Genomic DNA, 26,540 nt, shown 5'->3' on the forward strand with positions numbered 1-26,540 from the left:
AAAGTGTATTGTTTCATATCTACACTGTGTTATGCATTTACTTTTTATATGCAGTTTTATAAACATGTTAGAGCTGCACAAAGCTGTATTTTAAAATGAAACCATCTCCTGTGCAAGTTTTGACACAACTATTTTACCACCTAACCTCTCCCTCCCTCCCTCCACCTCTGACCCTCATGACACACCACCTTAAAGAGCCTTTTAACATTAAAGCAGCCCATCACCTCACACTTTCACTATCAGATGTGTGATCTCCATTTAGAGTCAAGATACACATGTTGCTGCCACTCAACATCTCTCAGGTTTCTACCCAGTGTCAGTGAAGTTTCCCGTCACCTGAACTAACAGCTTTTATCTTTCTGCCTGCTACTCTACTGTAGGTCTGCTTTCAGACATGCACTGAACTCTGAGCATTTTCCTGGGGCTGTATGGGAGAATGCAAATGTGCAAGTCAGCTGTTGCTGACATTTTGCAGAGATTTTCCTGCCAGGTGCCTGGTTAAATGTCCGCAAAATGTCAGAGTGAGAATACAGCAGGAAAATTCACAGGGAGCGAGTGGGCGTGTTGATGATGTTTCAAACAGGAGATGGGCAAAAAACTGAAAAAAACTAAAATAATACAAATATCTCAGGATTGAAAAGAGAAGCCATTCACGTAGAAGAAGCAGATGAAGACGTCAACTTGGAAACACAGAGATTCAAGAGCTTTTGGTGATAAGAACCGACGCATGAGTCGTTGTAAAAAAGAGGTGATTTCCGCAGCAGAGTTTATAACATGTCCTGCCTCCTGCTGCTCTGACCAGCCACCACCCCTTGGCTCTGGACATTTTCCTGCTGCTGTTAATGGTCAAAAGGGATTTTTTTTTCAATAAGATCTCCGCATTAGTATGGTGTCCTATGAGAAGGAAACGGTTTCAGATTTGAGATTTGAGAAAACAACTGAACAAAACTCATCACTTTTAGAGTCGCACAGCAGCAACATGGATCTTTAGGTTACTACAACTGAATTCGTGAAACTGTGGAAAGACGAGAGGAAAATTAAAAACTCTTGTGTGGTGAGAGAGTTGACGGACTGACATAATCTGACAGACATATCACTGAGGAAATATTCAGCTCCAGTCCTTAACACAACAATGTCAATTCAACACTGCTACAGGAGCCAAGTCCCGAGTTAGGAAATGCTGCTGTCGTCAGTTGAAGACCTCCAATATGGCAGCCAGAAGGTGTTTCATCACCTGAAAGGAGTCTATAAAAACTTCTCTGAGATTTTTTAGGAAAGAACATCCAACCCACCATCCCAGAAGCATCCTGAAAAACAGACGGAGACTCTTGCTTTGTAGTTGCTGCCGGCTGTGTTCCTGTTCTTTCTCCTGATAACTCATATTAGTGTCAGTACTTCTAAGTATTCCCCATTGAGAGTTTGCTTAGTTGCGAGTCAGTAATTCATCTCAGAGAATATGAAGCTGTGGAGCAGCAGCAAACCGCAGCTCTACTCTGCTCACATTTTAGAGAATATGATTAAGATTTTGCTCACGAGTGATTAATAATTTCACCGCCCGATCATCAGCTATTAATCAGAGTGTTAATTTGTATGACCTGTGCAATTCAGGGATTAACTGACGAAGCAGCAGATATCACTGCAATAACTAATGTCCACGTCTAAGCTATGTTTACTAAGTACTTCAGCTACTGGAGCTGATACAAAGTCCTATTCGTGGACTCTCTCCACAACATATCTGCAAGTTGCCACCAGTGAGTCCAGGGACAAGTCCTATATGGACGAGTGTTAAGCCAAGATTAGCATAGAAACTCTTTTCAGGTTTCGTGCTGACTGATGGTCACTATAGTAACTGCATAAGTGGACACGCTCGTTGCAGTCACTAGTCAGCCTGCGCTCAGCGTTAGTCCTGAGTCATGGTCATTCCTACGACAGAGTCATAAACATACAGGTGTGTGTGTGTGAGAAGTGTTGTGTTGTGCCCTCACACCTCGATTCTACTGACTCGAGCCTCCGTGTGAACTGACGACACACACTCACAAACGTAACAAGGCGATATCTATGGGAGATTCCAAGTTAGTGTGTGAATTGGATAGACTCAGGTATCATCTCGGTCCACTCTGTGTGTATATGCTTTACAAAACGGACACACAGCAGGATGACGAAAAAACAGTAAAGAGTAGTAGGAAGTGTGTGTAGGCAGACATGTTATGTGTTCTTTTGCAGTCTGATGGGTTTTTTCTTTTCAAATGCATAAAATACCCAAAGTTTGCATCAGCTGTTAAATTTGCACTGGAGGTCTCTCAATCACAGACAGTCGTGTGAGATGATTTACTTACAGCCTCTCCAGCAGCCTGAGGTCTTGAAAGGCTCCTCTCTCGACGACGGTGATTTGGTTGTCCTCCAGATGACTAAAGTGACAGACACAAAAAAGACAGAAAGAAAAGCAAATCCAGGATTAATTCAAAGACAAAAACTTGAATGGCACTCGGTAGAGGACGTGCACCTCCGCCAACAGTCCCCTTCAATTAAATCAAGACGCAACAAATGGCAAAGATTCATAGATATCATTCCCCTCAATATGTCCAATTGTTTTCAGCCATGTAGATCTGTGAATCACTGCCTGGTAAAATCAGTGAAAATGTCAAAAAACGTAAATTTTGAAATATTACAGAAAGGGAAAATAAATTCCTGGATCCGTCCCTTTGTCCAGATGGGAATAAAAAAATGATGTGTTCTTTCTTGGGCCCATGATTGGCTGACAAACAAACAAGCAATCTAACAAACAAACCACCGGACAGGGGCGGAAACACAACCTTAGTGGTGCTGGTGATAAATCTGAGTCAGGACAAGGTAGAAATCATTTGTTTAAAATTTCACAGTTAAAATATCACATTGAGGGACAACCATGTCGTTGGGAATATCTTCCCACAGCCAGTTTCCCCAGTTGACCTGCAGGTTCTCACCAGAGGAAGAAACACCAGATAAATCTTGTTTTCTGGCCGATGCAAACAGCGAAATTAGCTGCTTGCCAGAAACAGACATTTCAAACATGAAGAGAGACACTTGCACTTTTTAAAAATGGTTGTATAAACAACTAATCAGTGTGCTGAACAAATGAATGTGGCGTGAAGCTAAAGTTTAAGACAAGCAGAGTTTCACAAATGTCCCAGTGCAGCCAGCCAAAACAAACAATTCACCACCCGTTCCTCTTCCACCCCTCGATGGATACCGTCTCCATTTCTCTCCTGCCTTTCCAGTGGAGATCCCAATGTAACGTATATTCCTCTCGTTCCCTTTCGGCTCTCTCTCTCTGTGTGCTGTAATGTTTTTGGGGCAACCTAAGGTTTTCCAGATGGGGCAGAGAATGGGAGAGAGAACATCTCAGCAGATATGTGTTTATACTTTCTGTCTGAGGATGTTAAGAGTGACATCTCCGGAGAGGGAGGAGGAGATCGATGGAAGAGAGAGGCTGATGTGAGAGGAGGAGGCGGATAGAGAGAGAGAGAGAGAGAGAGAGCGAGTGAGAGATGCAAAAATTAAGAATCCCAGAATGACAGGATGGATTGAGTGAGAGAGAAAAAAGAAAGACGGAGCCAAATATGACTAAAGGAGACGTATCAGATAGAAGACACCGTCTGGCCTGCTATGCTGAGTCTGAATTGTTTTGGCATGAGCTTAATTCCTTTAGATATTCTTTCAAAAAAAATGTTTAGACATGGAGCTGAATTACAGCCATTAATTCATGGTCTGTCATACCTCTTTACACAAACACACACACATACACACAAACAATCTGTTGGACAAAACATAAACTTGGCCGAAAGATTACAGCCTCAAACACAAACACACACAAACATATTCATGGATAAACCCTCTTATGGGCACAAGCAAAGATGCACGCACACTTTTAATGATCTTAATTCAAAGAGGCATTTACCAGTTTTTATTTAAAAGAAATTAAAACTGGTGAAAACATGTCAATGAAGCAAAACTTCTTTGTAAACTTCAAACCATTAGATATGCAGGACAACTATTCCGTAGTATAACCACTTCTTATTTTGTTTACTTCCCTACTAATTACTCTGGTGAACAATGAGAAGCTAATTTGCATTTTTCTTTCCATTTTTCCTTTCTGTTTGTATTAACAAGAAGCAGGAAATATTATAACTTGGTGCATAATTACAGGAGAAAATTAGCTTTTCTCTTTCAAAAATCACCAACAATATTTAGAGAAACATTGTTAGAAATGGAATTAATCAACAGTATACTTGATCCACAAAAACAAACACAGTTATGCTCTGGTAGCAAGCAAACCCAAACACACATAACCACTCAACATGTGCTCAGCCCTGACTCCAGCCCATCAGTCATAATTCACAGTCCAGCCAGCATTAATCCATCATGTTTATTCCAGCTTAGCTGCATTTTCTCCATCCCGATAGAAAAAGCTAAATCAGGACATGACTCTGAGTTACTATCAGAGTTTATTTGTCCAAATGAGGGATTAACCACATGCTGGCGTATGAAAAGTTTCAAAAGGAGGAGGGAATCATAAGCCAAACACATGGTGTTGGGGGCCGGGGCAGGCATATTGTTCAGATGAGGTACTGTTTTTTTTATTGGGGTGTATCAGGCATTAGTCATCAGCAGAGATGGAGAAAAGAGGGAGAACATACTGATTTCATGTGTGTGGGGCCTGGTGTGTCTAATAACTCCTCCGTTCAACCGTATAAGCAAGTCTTAGCAACCATTATAAAAAGCACAATGATGTCATGCTACCTTGTGGCAAACTCCGCTCTTCTCTCTGAAGGAAACAGGGGAATCCTTCAGGGAACGTTAACGTCACTTGTTTACGCGCAACGGGTGAAACCACAGAAATTCTCCCCGGCCAAATGTTCAATATCAAGCAGGAGTTTTCACCTACATCGAAAATTTGTTTGGAATTACTCAATTTCTCCACAATCTGGAAGACATCTTGCAAGGTAGGGCTGCCAAAGATATTATGGTACAGTAAGTGCTGCACATGCAGGATCAGGCAGAGACGAGCTGAGATTACAGCGCAAAGATCTGACCTCTCACACTCACATCAATCAGACTGCTGAACGGATTGTGAATGAAAAGATGTTTAATCAGATTACAGCAGGTTGAGATGTTGAGGTGAGGTTAGGATTCTAAATTTAAGAATCTACAATACCAACAAATTAGCAATGTTATCATTGTTTTCTATGATTATTAGATGTATAACCATAGCAGTTGAAAGTACAATTGATATTGAATTATTTATTTATTCCCTTTTCCCTGCACGTGTCTTCCCTTATTCCTATTTTTAAAACAATTTCTGTATATCTGGAAAGGAGATGTATGTTTTTGTAAATCAAAGGGTGTCTTGTAATCCTAAAAAGAGATGGGTCAAATGCATTGTGACACAGAAATATAAATAAATATCTATGTAAGATATGATATAATTATGTTGCATGTGTGCTGTAAGTTATCGTTTTGGTTGAGAGGTTGAATGTATGCCAGTTCACCATGGCAGCCATGACTTTGAAGAGGAGTAATTATGAATAAGGTGGTATTCACATGAATGGATGGATGGATAATTTGGGAATAATTACAAGCTTGTATGTGGGCATAGGCGTCAGGCAAAGCTTTTTTTTTTGCAGCTATTGGCTTTTCCTGGAAAGTAGATAGATGCATTTAACTACATGCTAACTTTTCCCATGGGAGGTATTGTGGGGGGGTTAAGTAACCAGGAGAAGATCGAGACACTTGCCTGAGAGTGTGAGAAAAAGAGCGTCAGAATAAGAGCTGGAGAGAGAGAAGAGGGGGGTGGATAAAGTAACAGTTAGGGTCAAGGCTACACTGCTTTTGTTCATCAGTTGATAACCACAGCGTGTGTGTTGTGTGTGTGTGTGTGTGTGTGTGTGTGTGTGTGTGTGTGTGTGTGTGTGTGTGTGTGTGTGTGTGTGTGTGTGTGTGTGTGTCTGTGGTTGAGTGTGTACTTTCTCAGACTCCTCTCTTTCCCAAGCCATCTCCTTCTCATTTCTTTAACAGATTTGGAGTGGGGAAATGTCACAGCAGTTTATCACCGACCACATGAAACAGACTGCCGGCCCACCACACACAAACACACTCTCACTCACACACACAGCCTCTTTTCTGGTCCTTGTCATCCTGTCTTAAGTACACAGGAGGCACTTAAACGTCTCCTGGTCTAATTCCTTGTTGTGCTGAAATACACACGCATTGATTAAACATGAAACATTGACTAAACGTAAATTCACCACGGTCCTCACAAGTATATAGCTGATGTTAAACAAATACACCAACACACGCAAACACACACACATGCATAAACGTACGTCCACTCCTTCAGTGTAGTTTGTGATGGGAGTGTATTTTTATCTGCCCGGTCTGGTTAAAACAGAATGAGGAGGGACGCTGCATGCAGCCAACAGTGATTATAGTTATTACAGGCCTCACTCACACACACACACACACACACACATGCACACACACAGATTTGAGCCACTTCAGTTAGAAGAGCTGCAGAGCCCTTGAAGTCATTAGGACAGCTGAGAGGACAAGAGGAGTCATGCTCCACAGAGTGCAGCCGTTTAAATATGATGAGTGTGACAAGCTGGAGAAACACTAGTGATGACTTTTCAGATGATTGGCGTTTTCTTTTACAAAAGGCACAAAAGTGTAAAATATAGAAGGTCCATGATAAAAATGTCCAATGAGAAGTTTATGGTCACCTGCAAGTTTAGACTGCAGTTAATGAACCAAACTCTGAGGGTAGTTTCAACTTGAGATTGACCTGTCAGTCGGAATCACTGCATCACGTTAGTTCAGGTTGGACACTTTGTGGTAAGTATGTACAGAAGGAACATTTAGATTGAGCAAAAAAGCTTTCAATGTAAATATGTGGTGGCCCGGGACACATTTTTCTGTCCAAACCTGTCCGAGCACAAGAGAGAACTTACTGAATCGGACCCCAACCCAACATGCCTGTGTCTAATTTTCTCTCTGTGGTGTTTCCCTAAATTGCAAAACATGAACAAATTCTGCACAATCCAACTATTGTTCAGCAACTCATGGGAGACAATAGTGAACTCAACTTTTTCACCAGCTTCGGATCATCTGCATATCATCATAGACCCCCACCAGTCTCACATCTTGTTGTTATGTTGCTTGTTTAACCAATGGGGGTCTCGCTGCTTGTTACTGGCACCTCAGCTCACGATAAGTCTATTATTTAACCTCGTAAATATTCAGTAATTACGACATTCGACTCCTCGGATAAGAACTGAAGTCCCTCATTAGGATGGGAAACTGTATTTTATAGAGACGCGTTTCCCCTATAGCCATATACAGGCCCATTAGGTAAATATAGCATTTGTGTAATTACTCCAGCATGGAAGCCTTTTTGTTAATGGGACTCCTTGCAAAGCAGCAAATACAAGTCACAACAAGGCAAAATAGAGGAGAATAGGCACATAAAAGACCTGGTAGACCCTTGTTCCAACGAACCTCATACCTATCGACAAAATAAGCTGTTTGTCAGCGCTGTATACGTATGCCATCTGAATCCAAGAGCAACTTTTCAGATTTCTCAACTCTGTGGCAAACTCGGTGGTTTGGACGACTAAAACTTGGTTAAGTTGAGGACAGACTTATTTAGTGAACAACAACAAAATGTTTATTTTCAGCAGAGGATGGGACACAAATCTTGATCTCCAGAATTTGGGAACACACCATCAATTACCACGCAAGACTTTTTCCAACAACATGAGTGGGTTTTCTCTTCCTCAATTCATTGACTGCATTGAATAGCACGATAGAAAGTGATCACAAAGACATGAGGGTGTCTAAGGTAAATTACCTGTTTACCTTTTTATTAGAGCATTTGATGAAAGCCATTTGAAGCCATCAAAAAGTTGGAAGAGCAGTTTTAGTTATGTAAATTGTTTCTGTTAGAAATATAAATGTTTGTTTTTAAGTGGGACAAACAAGTATTCTAACAAAATATGTTTCCCATGTGTTATAGACAAAAAAGCTTTATATGACAATAAAACAGTTTTTACTGAAACACAACTGATTTGATGTAAACTTGTTGAACTACTTTGACATTTGACACCACAAAATGTTGAAATTAACAAATAAAGAAACAAACTTACAGAATCCTAAGGTTCTTGAGGCCAGAGAAGTCCACTTTGGTGATTCTGGTGATGTTGTTTCTGTTCAGATCCCTACACAAAGAGACAGAGGTTAGAGGTCAAGTTGAATTCAACTGTATCAACTTGATACAACACAATTTATTACAAATGCATATATTGTCTTTATAAAAATGATAAAAAAGCAAATAAACATTTCCGGGCACCCACTTATTGCGTGTTTGTGTCTGCATGTTTGTGTCTGCATGTGTGTGTCTGTGTGTGTTCTCGCTCGGTCAAATTGTTGAATGTGGCAGTCGGACAAAGCGTGAGAATGCCCCTCAGCAAATGAGCCCACACACACTTACACACAAACACAAATAAACACACACCCAAAACATATTAATACTCCCACTGCACAGGCACCATGATATTTTGTGCATACACACACACACACACACACACACACACCTCCTTCTGCTGTGATTTATTGAGAAGCAAAGTTTACAACTAAAAAAAGTGTGATGAAATTATTTTCTCTTTCCATCATCAGAGTTTAAAAGCTTATCGTGTTTCCTGGCTGTCATTCAATCTGTTTTAACTATGAGCGCACAATGTATACATACTGCAATATGAACTGACTGCCTGAGTGTGTATAGACTGGTTCCCTTTATACAGCCATGCTGTTTATTGAAACGCTGTCGCACTGGAGGAATTAGGGCAAGGAAAAAAAAAAAAAACACACACACACAAGAGAACACAGACAAACAACCGACACAATTTTCTCTCTTATTTCACACACAAACTCTCCATAAGCTTTCACTTGCCCTCGCTCGCTCACAGACACACTCACACATACACATAAACAGAGTCTGGTTTTGCCAAGGCAGCCTGCGTGTGTTTTTCATAATACACCTAAACATTTATAAATCTGATTTAAGACCATATTAGGTTTCAAAAGGCTTCCACAAGCTGCCATGGCAAGGACCACTAATAAGAGCCATACCCTGGCCTGAGACAGGGAGGGCTGGTGCAGGCGAGGGCAGAGCTTCCCAAAGCCCAGAATGTGGTGCACAGTCCACCAGGGGTCCATGAAAGAGCTCAAGGATTAATGAATGGTTACGATAGCTCCACTGATACAATGGGAGGTAACATAAAATAATCAAAGACATGATGAGACAACAGCAACTGAGTAACGTTGAAGACAATATTTTTGGGGGTCACTTGTCGAGTAGTGTACTGAGTGACAGACTCATGGATTCCTCTGGTCCTTTAAGGATCATTTTAGCATCATCAAGCTCATTGTTTTGGTTTAGCAGCTCGTAACTTTATTGTTTTGGTTCCCTCTCCTCAGCCGTATATCCAGACAAGCCAGGCAACAAAAAAGGCTGGCAAAGTTAGCGACTACCTGGTGAAGAGTGAAGCATTGAGCAGCTAAAGAGGTAGACATTTCCCTCAGAAGCTGGATGAGACCAAAACAGAGCTAAAAGAAGTGTGAATAGTTGGATTTACACTCAGGGGGGAGAGCTTAACACTATTGTTGTCCTGTTTCTGTGAGTTATGTGTTCAACAACATGAAAACACTTAAAAATCACAAAGAGAAGTCATTCATTCATCTTTCTCATCCATTCAAGAGACCAGATGGGTTTTCGACAGCATCATCCAAACTAGATGCTACTGGTTCTTGTCACAGGTTTGCAGTGTGCGTGTGTGTGATTGTGAAACAGTTTGACGAGGCTTCCAGGATGTGATGAAAATCTCAATACAGCATTGACTTAACATTTTCATCTTGAGGAAAGAGGTGCTTCCATTTTTTCCCGCTTGTTGATGTATGATTTCATGTTTACATTTACTTTAGTGACTCTGCAGCAGCATCCAATCTGAGCATTTCTGTTCCCCATCACTCGACCTCTATCCATCCTCTCCTCCCTGTTACCCCTCTGTTATCTGTCACTTCTTATCTTTTCACATTTGGCAACAATCTCTCAGCTTTTCTTTTTTCCCCCTCCCTCCATTAATCTATCTTCAATCTCTCCTTTCCCCAGTCACTGCTCTTTAATGTCAATCTGTCAGTCCTTCACAGCCAGCATCAACCTGAGTTCCCAGCCTTCCTCTCAACTTTTTCTTTCTAATCTCCCCTCTTTCACTGTCTCCCCTTCTCTCATGTCTTATCTTTCACTGTTTCACAGTTGACTAAACACTTTTTCTTTGCTTTCCTCTGTTTTTTTTCTCCCCGTCTAATCGCTCCTCTTTTATCTCAATCTTTCACTCTTTTTACAGTCGGCTATATTTTTCCTTCCCCTCTCTTTTTTCTCCACCCTGCTTTTCTAATCTCTCCATCCTTATCTCCATCTTTCTCTTGTTCACAGTGGAAACTTCTGCTCTCACCAGGGAAACCGCTCTGTGGTCAAACAAACAGTGAGGACACAGGGCCAGGTGGAGAGCGACGACATCGCCCCCATCTAAAATCATGACCTAAAATCCGAACAAAGTCAGTGCCGCTGAATAGGATTGAATGTTACTAGCTGTAATAACGAAAGGTAGAAATTCTCAAGATAAAAATCACATGCTACACTAATATAACAGGAGCTGATACACCAACTTTCACCATTGTAAAAGTAGAGACGTTCCAGTTGCCCTGTACTGCTACTGGCAAGTATCATTTTAATGCAGCTAGAGCTTCCTAAAACATCAGCAGTTTGGTAATATTTCATGATTCCAACAAGCAAAACCGCGTCTTAAACCGTATGCAGGTCTTAATTTGCTATTTTTGTTCTTTTTCAGTTACAACAATCAAACTAGAAAATAAAAGAAGCTCTCTGTTTTTCTGTTCTTGAGCCACAACAACGACAGCAATCATCACTTCGTACAAGTCACAAGTTGTCATCGGTATCGGTCAATACGCAAAGTGCAGTCATTGGTATCAGGAAGAGAAAAGTGCTATCAGAACATCTCTACCTCAAAGCAGTAAGAGTTTATGCATGAGATATTATGAGATGAGAACAGATGCTTGTCTGGAAGGTGCGTGCTCTTTGTGGGAACTGTTGGGCTTCTCTATAATTTTTAAAGGCCTTAAAGTGCCTTGAGAAAATGTCTGAAATGATTTGCTGCAATACAAATCGAATCGAATTGAATAGAAAGGCCTTGTGATGCAAAATTAGAGCTAATGGAGGATATGAATGATGTGGGGCAGACTGTTTTATGCACCTGGTCTGCTGAAGCTCCAGATCCACCCCGCCCAGCAGTAAAGTTTCACTCAGCTTTAAATTTAACTGACCAGCTGGCAGTCAGACAACTAACGAGAGGCTTTAGCACTAAAGCCTTCACCAGTGTTTGTTTCCATCACAGGCAGGAGAGAGGCGCATGTGTGTTTGCTACAGAGGGATAAGACAAGAATGCAAACAGCAGGTGTTCAGGGAATTAATATACCATACAACAAACACACAAAGACACACACAGCTCCCCAACACATCTCATCCCAGACCACTGAAACCAGTGAACCCTATAGTCGGGCTGCCTTGGGCCAACAAGCTAACTGACAACACACACACACACACACACACACACACACACACACACACACACACACACACACACACACACACACACACACACACACACACACACACACACACACACACACACACACACACACACACACACACACACACACACACACACACACACACACACAGTAGGTAAAGGTATGTGGACAAAAACTGAGAACACAGATAAATGTGTCTCCTGTGACCAATTGGGTTTGGATTTCACTTCCCCCTGGAGTGTATGCAAATAATCAAGTGCGTCATTTGTGTAAAAATATATTTGATTCATTGTAAAATTGCGGCAGATCAGAGGACATCAGCTGAGTAGGCGGTCCTTCATGTGTGGCCCAGGACGAATTTGTGTTCACACAGCGAAACAATTTGGAGGTGGTCTGAGTGATTGGATCTCAAGATGCATCTTGGATGCATTTGGGTGCGTTCAGACCTGAACTTAGTGCTGACCCCTTATGATCAGATCACTCAGGGTGCATGTGAATACCAGGTCTGAATGGGGTCAAAGACTTAAGAGCTCAATGAATGAGAAGTTGGACTTGACCCTTGAGTAAACCATGACCCATTAATGAAAAAAACATGAATCAAAATGTTTGGTAAGTCAGGTCACATGCCGGTCAATTGTGTTTCTCTTCCTCTACTCGCGCAGCTATCTCCATCAGTCTGGTTGGTACGTTTTCTTGACCTTTGCCCTCTGTTTTCCTCTATCTGGGACAACAATGAGGAATAACGATTAAGTACTGCAAACTGTTTCCTCTCTTTGTTCTGGCTCTGTCTATCTGTCTCTGACACGGCGACATTTCCTCTTTTCACTTTTTCTCTCACTCCATCGGTGCGCTGCATCCTTATCTCTCTATCCCTCCATCCTTTCCCTTTCATCCCCTGTTGTTCTCCGCCTCACGCCTCGTTTCCGAATGCGTTCGCTTCCTGTGCTAATCTCCTGTTATTTTCCACAACGGTCTTGTACCTCTTCACTTTCTCATTCCTCCTTTCTTGCTCTCCATACTTCTCTCTCTTTCTCTCTCTTTCCCTCTCTCTCTCTTAGATAGGTATGCTCAATTTCGCTCTCTAAATCTCCCAGTTACGCAAGGAATCCTAATTGCCTTCTTCCTTTTCCTCTACAGATCTACTGTGTCAGTCACCGTAGCACTGGGCCAAGCATCAAGCTCCTTCAAACTTAGCCTTGGGTATTGCTGCACTTCAAATGTTTGAATATGACATTTAGCAGAAACTTTTCACACAACCTCAATCACAGTAATGTAATCTCACTTGATATTAACAATGAAGGGCAAAAGTAATGTTAGAGTAAAACTTTCAATCAATCAGGACTGAGAGCAGCTTATTGCAGCCAAACCAGTGAGAAAAGTATAGTTTTGTTGCTAAATACATATGAATGGTTAGAATATATTCTTAACTGTGCATGGTTGAATAAAGGAGATGGCCTTTAAAGTCTGAATTCACCATACATAAGAGATAAAGCTGCACAATTCACCCTCATAGAAATGCAATCTCTATTCAGAGCCATTTGTCATAGTGGTGTAATTTCTAAATGACAAAGATTCAGCCACATTTCATTGGGGACATCAGCCACATTTAACATGTGCTCCAACTTTCTCCCTCGGCAAATTGCAATGCAGCAGAACAGCAGGGTAAGAAAATGACTAAATGAATAAAGAGAAACCGACTGATGATCCAATCGTGGTTTACAATTGTCTATTGCCGTCTACCGCCAAGAAAAATACTTGTTCTAAGGGTGTGTACCGAAAACTGACATTTATTATTTGTTGGGAGTTGTTGATTGCAAGCTAAAAACAGAAGCCCTGCATTTCAGTTGTCCAAAGATGATGTGCCAGCACCATCATATTTTTTGTGCCATAAACGTTTACAATAAAGAAAACCATGAGAAAAGAATTGTAATCTCAATTCCAAGAACTATGATTCTCATTTTATCCAGAATAGTGCTGCCCTAACAAGAGCTCGACCAAATTTACTGTCAAAAATGATAAAATGATTCAACTTGAGGAAGATATTCATGCTTCGACAAAAGTTTTGTAAATCTACTTCATAAACCGATGGAGGCGAGAAAGAAAATGAGCTCTGAGTTCAGTAAAAGCTCGAGGTTTAACACACACATGTAGACTACCACACACATTCAGTGAGTGTGTAAAGGATGTCTCTTAATATCTGCATGTTCAGAGATAAGAGAAATGGTCGAGGTAACAATGTCAGTCAAGCAGCAAGCTCTGTGGAGCTGTGCTGTGTTTCTGTTGCAACAACTAGTGTTGCTATAGAAACTAAATGTTCAAATGGAGCTAATAGCTGGATCGTGGCACAGCAGAAATATTAAACATTAATGTATGTGCGTGTCTTGAATGTATAAAGTTTTATTATTTAAACACTCGAATGTACGGCCTCTATAAATAATTGTGTAACATGTACATCATACATTTTAAAGGTGGAACGATGTAATGCTGGAAAGCATTACAAAGAATGACAGTTACAATCCCTGTCTCTGTTTGCGCACCATATATTGTCTACAAGAGTTTACATGAGTCTTCAAGTTTTGGAAAATTTGGGAGGTTTGTGGAATATTTGTTCTCCTGAGCAACCGTTTACTGCTGTTTTGGATTTCTGTCATCGTGACACTAATAGGTAGTGAACTCGCTGCTATTACAAATCTGCTCTCTGGGATACACAGCAATCATCACTGGGAGATTTTGTCGTTCACATCACACACAGACACACACACGGCATGTGAACACAAGAACAAGCGAATAGAGGCACACTAACACAAGAGGTCCAGGGTTGAACCTGCAGACCTTTGAGGACACCAAGGTCATGCTCTTTAAAATTGTACATGACAGGATATTGAAAGGCTCATACCAGTACTTTGTAGATATTATTAGTTATTTTACCAGCCCTATTACATAAAAGAATTCAGTGTATCACCATCAGGTTTATGTAGTAAAAGCTTAAAATACCAGAGTGCATACCTCCAACAAGGCCCAGCAGTCCCCTTATCAAACCATATTTAGGAATTGTATATGTCAATATCATGTCAAATAAATGCCTTCTATCGCAGTGTTATAGGAAGTGATTCGAATTATTCCTGGATCCACCCCTTAATCCAGCTTGGTTTTTTACTTCTCCCATATCCCATCCTTCACCTAAATGTCATGAAAACCCATTGAGTGTTTTTTGCATAAACAATGAAATTTTTACAAATAACAACAAGCAGGCAAAGGCACGTGAAGAGAGCTTTGCAAACATCAGTGTGTTTTACGACCATTTACAAACTGGTTCTTTTAAGTGTTTACTGGGTTTGTCTCTCTCTGTAGCTCAGATGGTCTCTTCCTCAACCCGGGTTTGTGTCTGCTTCATTTCTCAAGTCTTTTTGTTTCTTCATGCGTCACGATCATCGTCATCAATCACTGTTGGTTTCTCAAGCTTCTACATGTTTCCAATTATCAAGCTTCATATTACTGAGGCTTCAATATCGGTCAGCAGCAGGATTTACAATGCAAATGGAGAATGAAGGGAAACTGTTTTGCTCTTGTGATGAGTTTGCTGTTGCGACAACCGACACACTGACCCCACTGTTGGAGATGGTTTCTTGTGTAGGCTCTGCGTTCTTCCCTGAAACATTCTGAGACTTGACATTTAACATTTTATCTGGCCGGTGTTGCTCACCCCACATTTGTCTCTGTGGGTTGAAAAAATCTCTCTCCGTTTATACAAATAAGGTGCCGGCTTGTTGGAGACATCTGCAATGTCTAGAATGCTAACAAATGCGAAAAGAAACTAAACAAAGGGAGGAAGAAACTTCATTCCCAAAAATAGAGATAAAAGGAAAGAGGAGAAGCGCAACGAAGAGGAGGAGCAGAGACACTGATGATAAAGGAGATATTAGACTGTAGCAGACTAAAGGACACTCATTTTCACTTCGTGCAAAGGAATTATGTGCAAAACAGGTCCCTCCATCTCATCTGCACTTAAATACTTGTCTTTAACTTAAGCTCCGTCTTTCCAACTCACTTTTTGCTCTTTCTTACCCTTTGTAGATCTGTTTCTCTATTTTACCGTCTATATTTCAGCTTTAAATCCATCTTCATCCCCTTATATCTTCTCAATCTTAGTTGATCTCAGTCTGTAAAATTACTTGTTAATGCCCCTTTCACAACTGATCGGGTTTTGTGAAAATCAGGAGGAGTAATGTGTCTCCTCTCTTCGTATTGCTTTGTTTTCTGTCTGTCATAATTTATTCCTCTCGCCTCCGTAGGTTCTATTCAACGTTAATGCAACTCAACCTCAGGAAATTCATAGTTTGGTGTTGCTGTTAACCACGCAGGCTTGACCACATTAGGGAGTCGCCTGCAGGCATAGCTTGGCTGAAAATTGGACTGAAAACAGCCAATTATGGTGAAAGTCACACTTTCATATTGCACACACATACTGTATGCACTGCCAAATGCACAAAAATAAACATAAATATGTATCACGGAGGGGTGTGCAGAGAAACACACAGAGAAAAAGTCCCAGCAGAGTGGATATAATGTGTTGCTTTGGTGACAGTGGTCTAACAAAACGGTGGCATAGCTTGTTAACATCAAACGACTCCGAGCATATCGCGCACACACGCTCATGCACACACACCCAGAGCGGTGTTTTAGTCTGACACACACTCTGAAGTCCTCCGGTCTGATGGCTTCTGTTTTGGCAGAAAGTCAAAGAAGGTCATTCGTGACTCGAGGTAGTTTCTCTGTCTCTCTATCTCACACACACACACACACACACACACACACACACACACACACACACACTCTCGTTAGATGTCAAAGTTTCCATCTACAACCAATTGCATCTTTAATCCAGCAAAAGCATTAGAATGTACTATGGGCGCAAGTGTGTGTGTAAGCTTGAGCTTGCAGAAAGGCGAGTGCTTTACATGTGTGGTTGCATGCATTTAACTTCCTATGTGCTTTCTTGCATATATTTTTGTTGAGTATATGAATGCACCTTTTTCACATGTGTGTGCTCTTGAACCATCTTTGTGAGGAGCCATTTTTAGACCTTGAGAGCGAGGTTATTTCTGGAGAGTCTTGGCTGTTCCTCACTACTTCAAAGCGCTTTTTGCAGGGTAAAAACAACAGACAACCTGGGTCTTATTTTAGTAGTTTGGGTCATCAAATCATCATTCCTATCGGCAATCATAAAACAAAGCAAAGGCCAAAAGCAACAGGCAATCAAGTCAAGTCTTAAGCCAACCCCCAGGTTAGCAAAACTTACTTTGAAGAGAAAATGAAGGCAAACTGTGAAATAATCACCGAAAGTGTTCCCTGCAAACATCCATCACAGTTAAGAGACCATCTACGCTGTCCAACTTTGACCCGTTATACTTTCAGTACTTTTGCATACACAGCTTTTCTGTGCAAAGAGGGAATAGAGGTTCACTCCCTTTAAGTGTTTTAGATAATCTGGTTAACTGTTGGCTTGTCTACAGGTGATTCCAGGAGCAATGTTCTCAGATCGCTGCTATTACTTTGATTGGCTTCACACTTGCATTCTGTATTACTAAGGGCCCAAGGAAGTGCAGAGTGAAATTTGGTGCAATTTAGATACGGAATACGTTCAATATTAAGAAACTGAATAAACAAGCGACAAGCAGCTAGGGTCAGCTTCATGGGACTCATCAACATAAGTCAGGTATTTATAGTGCATTTATGACAACGGCAAAGACAACGATTCTCCAGTTTGAGGGTTCTGCTTACTGAGTCAAGCTTCACTGAACTTTGAATAAACAGGTGAACAGCTCTTTGTGCAGCGACAGTGGAACAGCTTTAGGGTTCTGTGGACCGAGTCCTGCAGTCGGTCTTTACTTGCTACGGCTCAGTTCCTGCAGGTCACTTTTATAGTTTCAGAAAGAAAGCTGCAACCAGCATCACCACAGGCCAATCTAAACAGGCAGAATGGCCACTGCACTGGTAAATTGAATGCATCATGGGAGTGAGGGAACGCTACAATCATGTATACATTCATGCATAGTTTTAAGTATGCAGTCATACGTCTGCATGTATGTGCATGTGATGCATGCCAGTGAGTGTGTGCAGCGTGTTGCCTTTTTGTGTGTGCCCATGTGAATGCAGTGTGTTTGTCTGTGTATGTTTTAGTGTCGCATCCAGCTTGCATCGTTTCCCAGAAGGGCAGTGCCCACTGTCAGCGCCAGCTGGCTGCCACTCTGGCAGACTGAAAGTCATTATATAGAAAGGTCAACTGCCCGCACATTGGAGAAATTTGGGGAAGAGAAGATCACCCACTGACCTAGAACTGGAGCCTAAATATTGGTTACCCTCACTTGTGCCATTTGGCATCAAATAACTGAATCCAACGTAGTTATAAGAACACAAAATTGTTACCATGAGATGCCCACAGACGATAGGCGTGACATTAAGAGGCTGTTAGAGAACAGCAAGCTTACTGCGGTTTTTACTTATTAGTTTAGACTTGTCTGCTATAGCAATAACACACGGCTGCTCCTCAAATGTATTACATCACCATCATACCCACGATAACAGTAAAAAATAAAAAAAACTCTTCATTGAATGATGGCTTTTATTCAGCAGTTACCAAACCATGTGTGCTGACTGAAGCTTTCTTCAAAGTAGCATATATATACAGAAATGCTGTGCGAAGAGAAAATACACCAATTAGCTCCCTGGTTTCCACAAATGCTGGCGAAGTACCAACACAGCTTGGTTAGCATTGGGATTGCCAAAACAGTTGGAATGCGTCTTTGACTTATCAGACGTCTTTGGTGTGGTTATATACCCGTATGGACTCAAATTACAGTTAATAGGATTTTGAGCTTGTGAAGTGATGTTCACAAATAATTCCAAAGTAGTTGTGAATCAGTAAACCTGTATCGTAAATCTGCACAAGATTCAAGTTTGTACATGTCTGGAAAAGATTTCCATTTTTCAAAACAAGAGAAAGACTTAGAGAAGTGATTTGTGCAAAACTCAAAGTTCTCAGACGGTGTGAAGCTGAAGGTACAAGTTCTTACACCTTATTGTACAAATGCAAATCTTTTTTTATTCATGCACACTTTCCTTCAAATATTAACTACACACGTGCAAACTTCATGCAGATTTATTTCAAATGGTTTACGAAGGCTTTTATTTGTGAACATCACATAACAAGTTTAAAAGCTTATTGGCCCTAATTTGAGCCCCATTTAACCAACAGAATACTATTTGTAATGACTTCATGCAAATGCTCAGGCCGCAACTGAAAGGAGCTGAGCCAAAACTGAAGCAAACACCAGAGTTCTTCAGTGATTACAGATTGTTCTTGATCCAGTCAAATTACACTAAATTTAGGGGACGGGAACTATGTCAGCACAAATTAGCTGGTCTGCGACAAGCACAGGTTAGCAACGCAGTATTCAAAGATCACAAAGACATAAACAAACACTCACACACACACACAGCTATCCTTGTTAGGATATTGCATTGACTTCCATTCATTGCAGACAGCCTGACCCTAACATTACCCCCAACCTTAACCAAGACCTCAGAAATGACGTGTTTCCTCATTAGGACGAGGCTTCGTACCCCATGAGGACTATACTGGTCGAGACAAGGTCAGTGTTTATACTGAAAAATGCCCCACAGAGGTAGAAAACACACACACACATACACACAAAATCCAGTTCCACCATGGAATGCCATTTCAGAGCCGAGGGTGTGGCGGTTAACAGCGTCCATTGACCAATCAACACCAAGCTTTGATAAGAGCCAGAAGCAGAGGCGAGAACGAGTGTGTCCATTCTACACAGAGAGACACACACTCGCTGAAGAATGTTCACATATACACACAAACACACGCACAGTGGCAGGATCCTACAGTTGTGCGCACCACCGTAGGTTGGCACACTGAGGGGAAATGGGAACTTGATTGGACAGATGCTGCTGGCAAACTGGAGGTGTGTGTGTGTGTGTGTGTGTGTGTGTGTGTGTGTGTGTGTGTGTGTTGATGACAGAGTTGGAGGTCAGACAATGAGTGGTGGAGAGAGGTAGGGAAAGGATTGCAGAAAGAAAGCGAGAATGAGGAAGGAGGGAAGAGAAGGGAAAGAGAAAAGTTGGGGTAAGTATGAGTTTGTGAGAGGAAACAAAAGGAAAGAGAGGAAAAGCCAGATGAGGCTCGAGAAAGAAGAGAAGGTGTTGCTCGTAAGAAACTTGCCAAAACGCTCAACATGCCGTTAGTGAAGGAACAGAGCAATGGGCAGAGTTAGTTTGGGTGAAGTTGGCTCTGGAAGTTTGTTACTTCCAATAGTGAACTCATTCAACTGCAAACACAGACATGGGCACACACATAGTAGCCAACAGAATAAGAATGAAACAACGCGATCAAAGCATCAATTTCCACACATTTTACAGCTGCTCGGGCAACGGTTAGGAATTTGCAGCTCCAAAAAAAACCACATTTGAGGGTGTGCACGTGCGTGTGAGTGTGCATTCCCTGTAGGGCAGGTGTGAATTGGACCCGGGAGAGAAAAGCCGGCCCTTTTTTCCAATTCATTTTACCCAGTCTCGTCTGTTAAGCCTCCCCCCCCCACCAAAAAAAAACCTCCACTCAAATTAGATGCAAATGAGGTCTCAAGTGGCTTCCCAAGGAGGACATTACAGAATTGACTGGCCTGAGGTAATCTGCGAGGCTGCCTGTGTGTATGTGTGCGAGCGTGTGATGAGTGAACAGTTGAGGCCACCAGTGTTTTTCTCTCATTAACCTTTCCAAATGCTCTGTTTACAATAGTGGAGAAGACGGGGATTTAAGAGGGATTCGTTCTGCAGTTATGACAGGTGGACTCTGGCTCTGAATGTTAAGCTCACCCTTCACTTCCAACTGTAGCACCAGTGAACTGGAATCAAGTTATATACTAAGAGTAATAAAGGGAGAAAGTAGGGACTACTTCTTAAGTTTAAATGACCAGGCTTCATGTTTTATAGTGCCAGTCATTTTCCCATTTGACTTCCTTCCATCCGTTCCATCAAAGGAAAAATCTACCAATGTATAAATTTTCACTGTTTTGCAGCAGTATATCCTGAAGTTATTTTATAGCTGTACCCGGTTTCCTGTGACCGGTGTCATGTACTAACTCAACAGTGATTCTCTACATTTGTTTTCAGTGACCTCCATAGAATCTGTGTGAATTTAGTTTGATATGGTACATGTGGTTCGAGACTGATAAAGGGAGCAGCGGAGTAGTAGCCGAAAAAGATTTTCCACTCAAGATAAGGTGAAAGTCTTGTCCCTCACTCAAACAACACATGTTGTTTCGTCTTGTTTCATTGGATTCTGGTGTTTTGAGACAACTGTATCTCCTCCTCCTCCTCGTCTCTATGGATTTCCCCTCATGCGAAACTCAATATTTCCAAATGAGACACAACTAAACAACAAAATTGAAGAACTGAGAAACACGTCAATGTCCTTCCCCAGTTTTCCATTCTCAATCAACATCAGAAAACAGAGTTGCGTGTATTTTGTTATACGAAATATGAGTGCTGGGAAACATAGTAACAGCAACGTTATAATTATGGTCCAATAGTGACATTTTTATTTGACTCTCTTTTCACTATGATTCGGGGGCCATCACCAGAATCCATCCAAACTGGTTAAAGTGTCTTTTCGGAGCCATTTTTCAAACACTGAAGTTGTGAGCATGCGATGCTGAAAACACAGGATTTCCGTGGGGTACAGTATTCTTTTAGGTCCAAATGTAGATTTACAGGCCAAACAGATGCATACCAGTCTCCAGCCAGTTACCTCAACATTGCGACATCGCTCTGCCTTTTAACAGGAGGAACATCCTGCTGCCAGGAAACTTCTGAAATAACAGATTCAGTATATTTTAATGTATTTGTGGCGCTAACTTAAATGTTGATTGCCAGTTTTTGTTGGCCCGAAAGACTCGACTTAGACCCAAACATTGACAATGTCAAAACAAATGTCAGATTAACGGTTACATCAGTCGGCAGTGACGAAAAACTGATGAGCTTTTGAATGTTTAACGTATTTTAACTGAATTAATGTGCTTTCCATTGTTGTTTTCTGTGTAAAAATATGGTCCGTCAACTAAAGATGATATTAAAAAAATCAAGAAGATAAACTTTAACACACTCATAATTTCTCATCTTTGAAATGGTAAAGTTAGGAAAACATCAGCTCAGTCAATGGGAAGATTTTGGGCATTCTACTCTGATGCAACTTTGTTTTTGACTCATGCAGAAACAAACTTGGCTCCCTGGGTCCTCGAATCTGTTGTGCACATGGGTTTCATTCCAGCCATCCAACCCAAATCCCTCCTCATGGTAATAATGCTCATGTCTCTTTCCTAAAAAGTTTCCCATCTGCCCTAACCTTTACAACTGGAATCTCATCCATTTTAATGTTTCCCATCTCAGACTCCCTAAAATATATCTACAGAGAGAAAGCAAGAGATGAAAGCAGACTGAGAGACAGAGAGAAAGGAGGAGGAAAAGAGCAACTCTTGGCCAAAGTCACAGCTAAAACACTGACCTGGATAAATCAGGGAAACATAAACACAGTTTCTGGAGTGAAGGCGGTAGGTGGGGCGTTACTACCCCAAATATTCCACCCTGGGGACCCCCGATAGAAGCAGGGGACCCTCTTATCCCACCTCCCCATCACAGCCTGCTCTAATTATTTATTTTCCTTAGGTGTAAATGTCTTCTGGGGATTGCTGTGTCAAAGCCAACAGGTCCCGACAGGTCACAGCAGCCTGGTGGGATAGTGTTTGTTGTTCACACTCACACTTACACACGTAAGAAACACAATCATGCTCGCAAGCGTAAACATACAGACACAAAAATACAAACATAAAGGTCTTAACAAACACATGACCCAGGGAAAATGTATGCACACGTGCAAATCATATGTTCATCTCCACCAATGACCCCACATTCACAGACACACATCCACAAATACAGCCCCCCACTTCCAGCCTACTGATTGTGTTTGTTGTCTCAGGGCTAGGTCTGTTGTTGATCCCCTGCGGGGCTTTTGGCTGCTCCGTTATCATGCATAATCACTTCCATACCTTAACAGCATAGGTGTGTGTGTGTGTGTGTATGCGTGTGTGTGTGTGTGTGTGGCTGCGTGTGTGTGTGGCTGCGAGTGTGTGTGTGAGTGAGTGCATGTGTGTGGCTGCAGGGACATATGTGTCAAGAGGTGGCAACAACGTCTGTCAGAGGTCCGTCTCTGCCTTAGGAATGAATATTATTTAAAACTAACTGTCATCAGGTTAAAGAAAACTGAAAGTCCTTAAGGAGTCAGGATTTTAGTCTCTGAGGATCTAGTCAAACTTTAGGAACCTGTGAAAACTGCAAAACGTGAGAATATAAAGATTTAAGGAGCTCGCTGACTCGTCTTGCCTTTCACTGTGACCTCAATAAAAACCATTCTAAATAAAAAGTTCAAAAGTCTGCTACAGGTCTGTTGTCTTAACTGCCTCCATTCATTGATGTCACTGGTGAATTTCAGGGCAGTTTCATTGATACCATCTATTAAAACACATGAGCCAAGAAGCGGCAGTAAATGCTCTCAGATACGAGATATACTTGCCGAGAAGTTGTTTTCCATAAATAATAATGGAGCATTATTCTCCAATTCATTAATCCTTAGTGGGCTTAAATGGCTCTGCAAGTGAAGGCTTCTTAAAACTTTCACCCAACTAATGTAATAGCAAAAGAAATGAGAAAAGTTTCTAAGCTGTGTGAACCGACATAAGCCCAAGTTAACTAATGGGACAGGGTCTTCTACTGCAAACTATAGCACAACTAATGAATGTTGTTCTGCAAATAAAGTGGACCATTTGCAAGGTAATGATTCCAACCTGCAGGTCTGGGTTGAAAAGTCCTTCACTTTTAATCAGGCAGTAAGGAGACGAGTGCAAAAAGTCCATGATAACTACTCATTTCCAACTAAACTGTGCCTCTATGCGCAGGTGAATCAGTCTTTAAAATGCGCACGTTTCTACTGAGACTTCCTCAAGTCACTTTAGACGCAGTTTGAGACAGTTTAACTCACTAGTGAATGATTTCAAGCTTCCATCACTAGCACCTCTGAAAATCAAACCCAAACTGAATCTTGGGTTAGGGGTTAGGGTTAGGGGGGTGCAGCGTGTAAGCAGCTGCACAGGAGAGAAAGGCGCATCTCAGGGTCCCGTGCATGTTGATGCGATGTTTAATAGAGATACTGTCACTTACAGGCGCTCGGCATTCCTCGGTATTCCTTTGGGCACAGTCTTCAAACCCAGACCCTGGCAGTCCACATGCGACCCGGAGCAGCTGCACTTGTGAGGGCATCCACTCACCGAGCCAACGCTCACCAGCAGCGCGACAACCAGAGCCCAAAGCCGGCAGAGCGCAGCCCGCCGCACCGCTCCGGTCCGAGGCATGATATCCACTGAAATTACTCCCAAACCGAAGTTGAATTGAATATCCGAGGAAGGGAGTAAGGATCCCGAAAAAAGGTCAAGAGAGGCCACTGGACTGTGCGGTTGGATACAAAAAAAAAAAGAAGTGATGTAAGCCGAAATATAATTAAGTCCGCTGCAAAAAAAAAAAAGTTCACCAAAGTTTCTCTGAAAACACTGGATCATGAAAGAATCTCCTTAAAACGCTCCCTTGCCATTGAAGAAGAGAGAGAAAACTTGAATTTGTGGATGTGACACTAAAAACATCTAACAGTGCGTGCGTCACTGAGCTGGATGCGTAAAAGTCAAATGCCTCCCCATTCACAAGAAGTTATCCGGCTGACTCCTGAACTTCCCAAGGTGAAAACGCTCAGCTGGAGTTGAACCTCTTCCTCGGGAACATCCCTCCACTGCCGGGGGACTGGAAAAAAAGTGAAAGTTTCAGAGGAGTTGTGATCAGGATAGAAAAAAGTTGAGAGAGCAGAGGCGCAGCAGAGAGAGACTGGTGCGCCAGGAGGTTGTGAGAGAGGCAGATTTGTGCTTTGGTTTCCCCTCCAAAAACCTCCCTGTCTCTCCCTCCCTCTCTCTCTCTCTCTGTGTTGATGTCACCAGAAACGAGAGTAAGCCAGCTCCACTAACTTTCACTTGTCCCCTTATCTTCCCAGCAGACACGCTTGTGTATAAACTCTAATACTTTCCCACACACACACACAAGAATAAATCTCCAAACTCTCTCATCCAGCAGTGTACATATTTTGTAGCTTATTTTCCCAGCGACTCATCTTATTTTACCACGCAGGCCCATCTATCATTTTAATGATCTACTTTGTGATCACATACTTTGTTTGAAGCCATCTCTCCAAATAACCTTAATCCATCAGCCCCGGGGAGTCTCTGTAAGTCAGCTTTATTGATTAACACTGCAACAGCCAACAAATCAATCAAATTGAATATGTAACTATATATAAACATTTATTCTTCTGGCAAATAAATGAAAGTTGAAGCTGAATAGAGCCAACAACAAACTGATAGAAGCAAAACATTAAAATAACTGATAAGACCTTTCACACAAAATGTACCTTAAGTCTTACAACTTATTCAGTTAATGTTCCTATTCATGCTGCATCCATTCTCCGTCACCACACAGATTTCCTAATATTTCCTCTGGTGTGAACTCACACCACAGCAGTGAAGTAAAAAGACCCTGAGTGCAGATGCTCTCCTGCATGTTGCATTGTAACCACTGCCCTCTATTGGTGGAAGGGAAAAGTTCTACAAACTGAACACAGCAGAGACTCAGCATTTTTCCACTTACACTACTAACACGAGTGTCCTCCACGTTAATTAAACTAATTTGCAAATATGAAAACATTTTAAAAAGCCACTTCCCTCTGCAGTGTCTAAGTCTGCATCATGTTGATAAATACAATAATATCTAAAGTCAAAACTGAGTAATTCAGTATCGCCCTGGGACTCAGACTAATTATAAACAAAGGTTTTACTTTCATCTGGAGACCCACCACGAACAGACTTTTGGATATTTAATTGTTTACGGAGTAAATTCTGTCCTAAACAAATTTATTGGAATGTTCACAAAATACAATCACGAATACTTGAACGTTTAGTCTCTGTCTTCATGTGAAAGAGGCCTGATTCAGCATGATTCATGGTAAGTCAGCACGTTCGTGAGTTGCCAGTCGTCTGGTGTTAATGGCAGCAGATCACACTGTTGCTGATGAGAATACAAATATCCCCCATTAGTTATCACAGACTAAGTTTGATGTCTGTTATTTTTTCCAGTTGCTCTTGGAATCGTCTGAATTCAGGTCTCCAGACTGAACTGACTGACATCAGTCATTTAAATTGTACTCTCTCAATCACACTATAAGTGTTTTGTTTGTGGATCACATTTGCCAGATGAGCGGTGTTTAATTTAACCATACGTGCATGTGTGGGAATGTCAGTATAAAGCTTTAGAGAAAAGCACAAGACGTTTCTTTATCCCCATGTACTTCTTGACTTATGCATTCCCACCCCTGAATTGTTTAATCTTTATTTCTCTTTCATGAGACGTTGGCATATTGAAGCCAGATCCCTTTGCTATTGAAGCGACAAAAGAAAACAAAGCTGCTTTGAAACTATTTTCAGTTTGATGTGAGAACCATGGCAGCAGCAGCGCAAGCAAGGCTGCGCAAGCGAGGCAGCGCAAGCGAGGCAGCACAGTTTCTTCTCCCCAGCAGCTCACTCCTCTTGGGGAATCCCCAGGTGCCCTCTGGAATACGGTAACATTTAAATCCCTCCAGGGCTTCCTCAGTCTGCCCCGGGGTTACCTCC

At 41.6% G+C, this 26,540-nt stretch overlaps 1 protein-coding gene across 1 annotated transcript in view; it reads right to left on the bottom strand.

Moving 5' to 3' along the window:
• The window catches only part of slit3 (slit homolog 3 (Drosophila)), a 229,262-nt gene extending 204,553 nt beyond the window's left edge, over window positions 1-24,709 (bottom strand). The window contains exons 1-3 of the mRNA XM_035161697.2: window positions 23,998-24,709; window positions 8,181-8,252; window positions 2,337-2,408 (exon numbers count right to left, since the gene is read on the bottom strand). Coding sequence (XP_035017588.2) covers window positions 2,337-2,408; window positions 8,181-8,252; window positions 23,998-24,392 — 539 coding nt within the window. The 5' untranslated portion in view covers window positions 24,393-24,709. The remainder of the gene's footprint in view (window positions 1-2,336; window positions 2,409-8,180; window positions 8,253-23,997) is intronic.
• Window positions 24,710-26,540: the final 1,831 nt, after the last annotated feature.

This window comes from Hippoglossus stenolepis, chromosome 7 (assembly GCF_022539355.2).
Source record: "Hippoglossus stenolepis isolate QCI-W04-F060 chromosome 7, HSTE1.2, whole genome shotgun sequence".
In the NCBI taxonomy this organism is placed as follows: Eukaryota; Metazoa; Chordata; class Actinopteri; order Pleuronectiformes; family Pleuronectidae; genus Hippoglossus; species Hippoglossus stenolepis.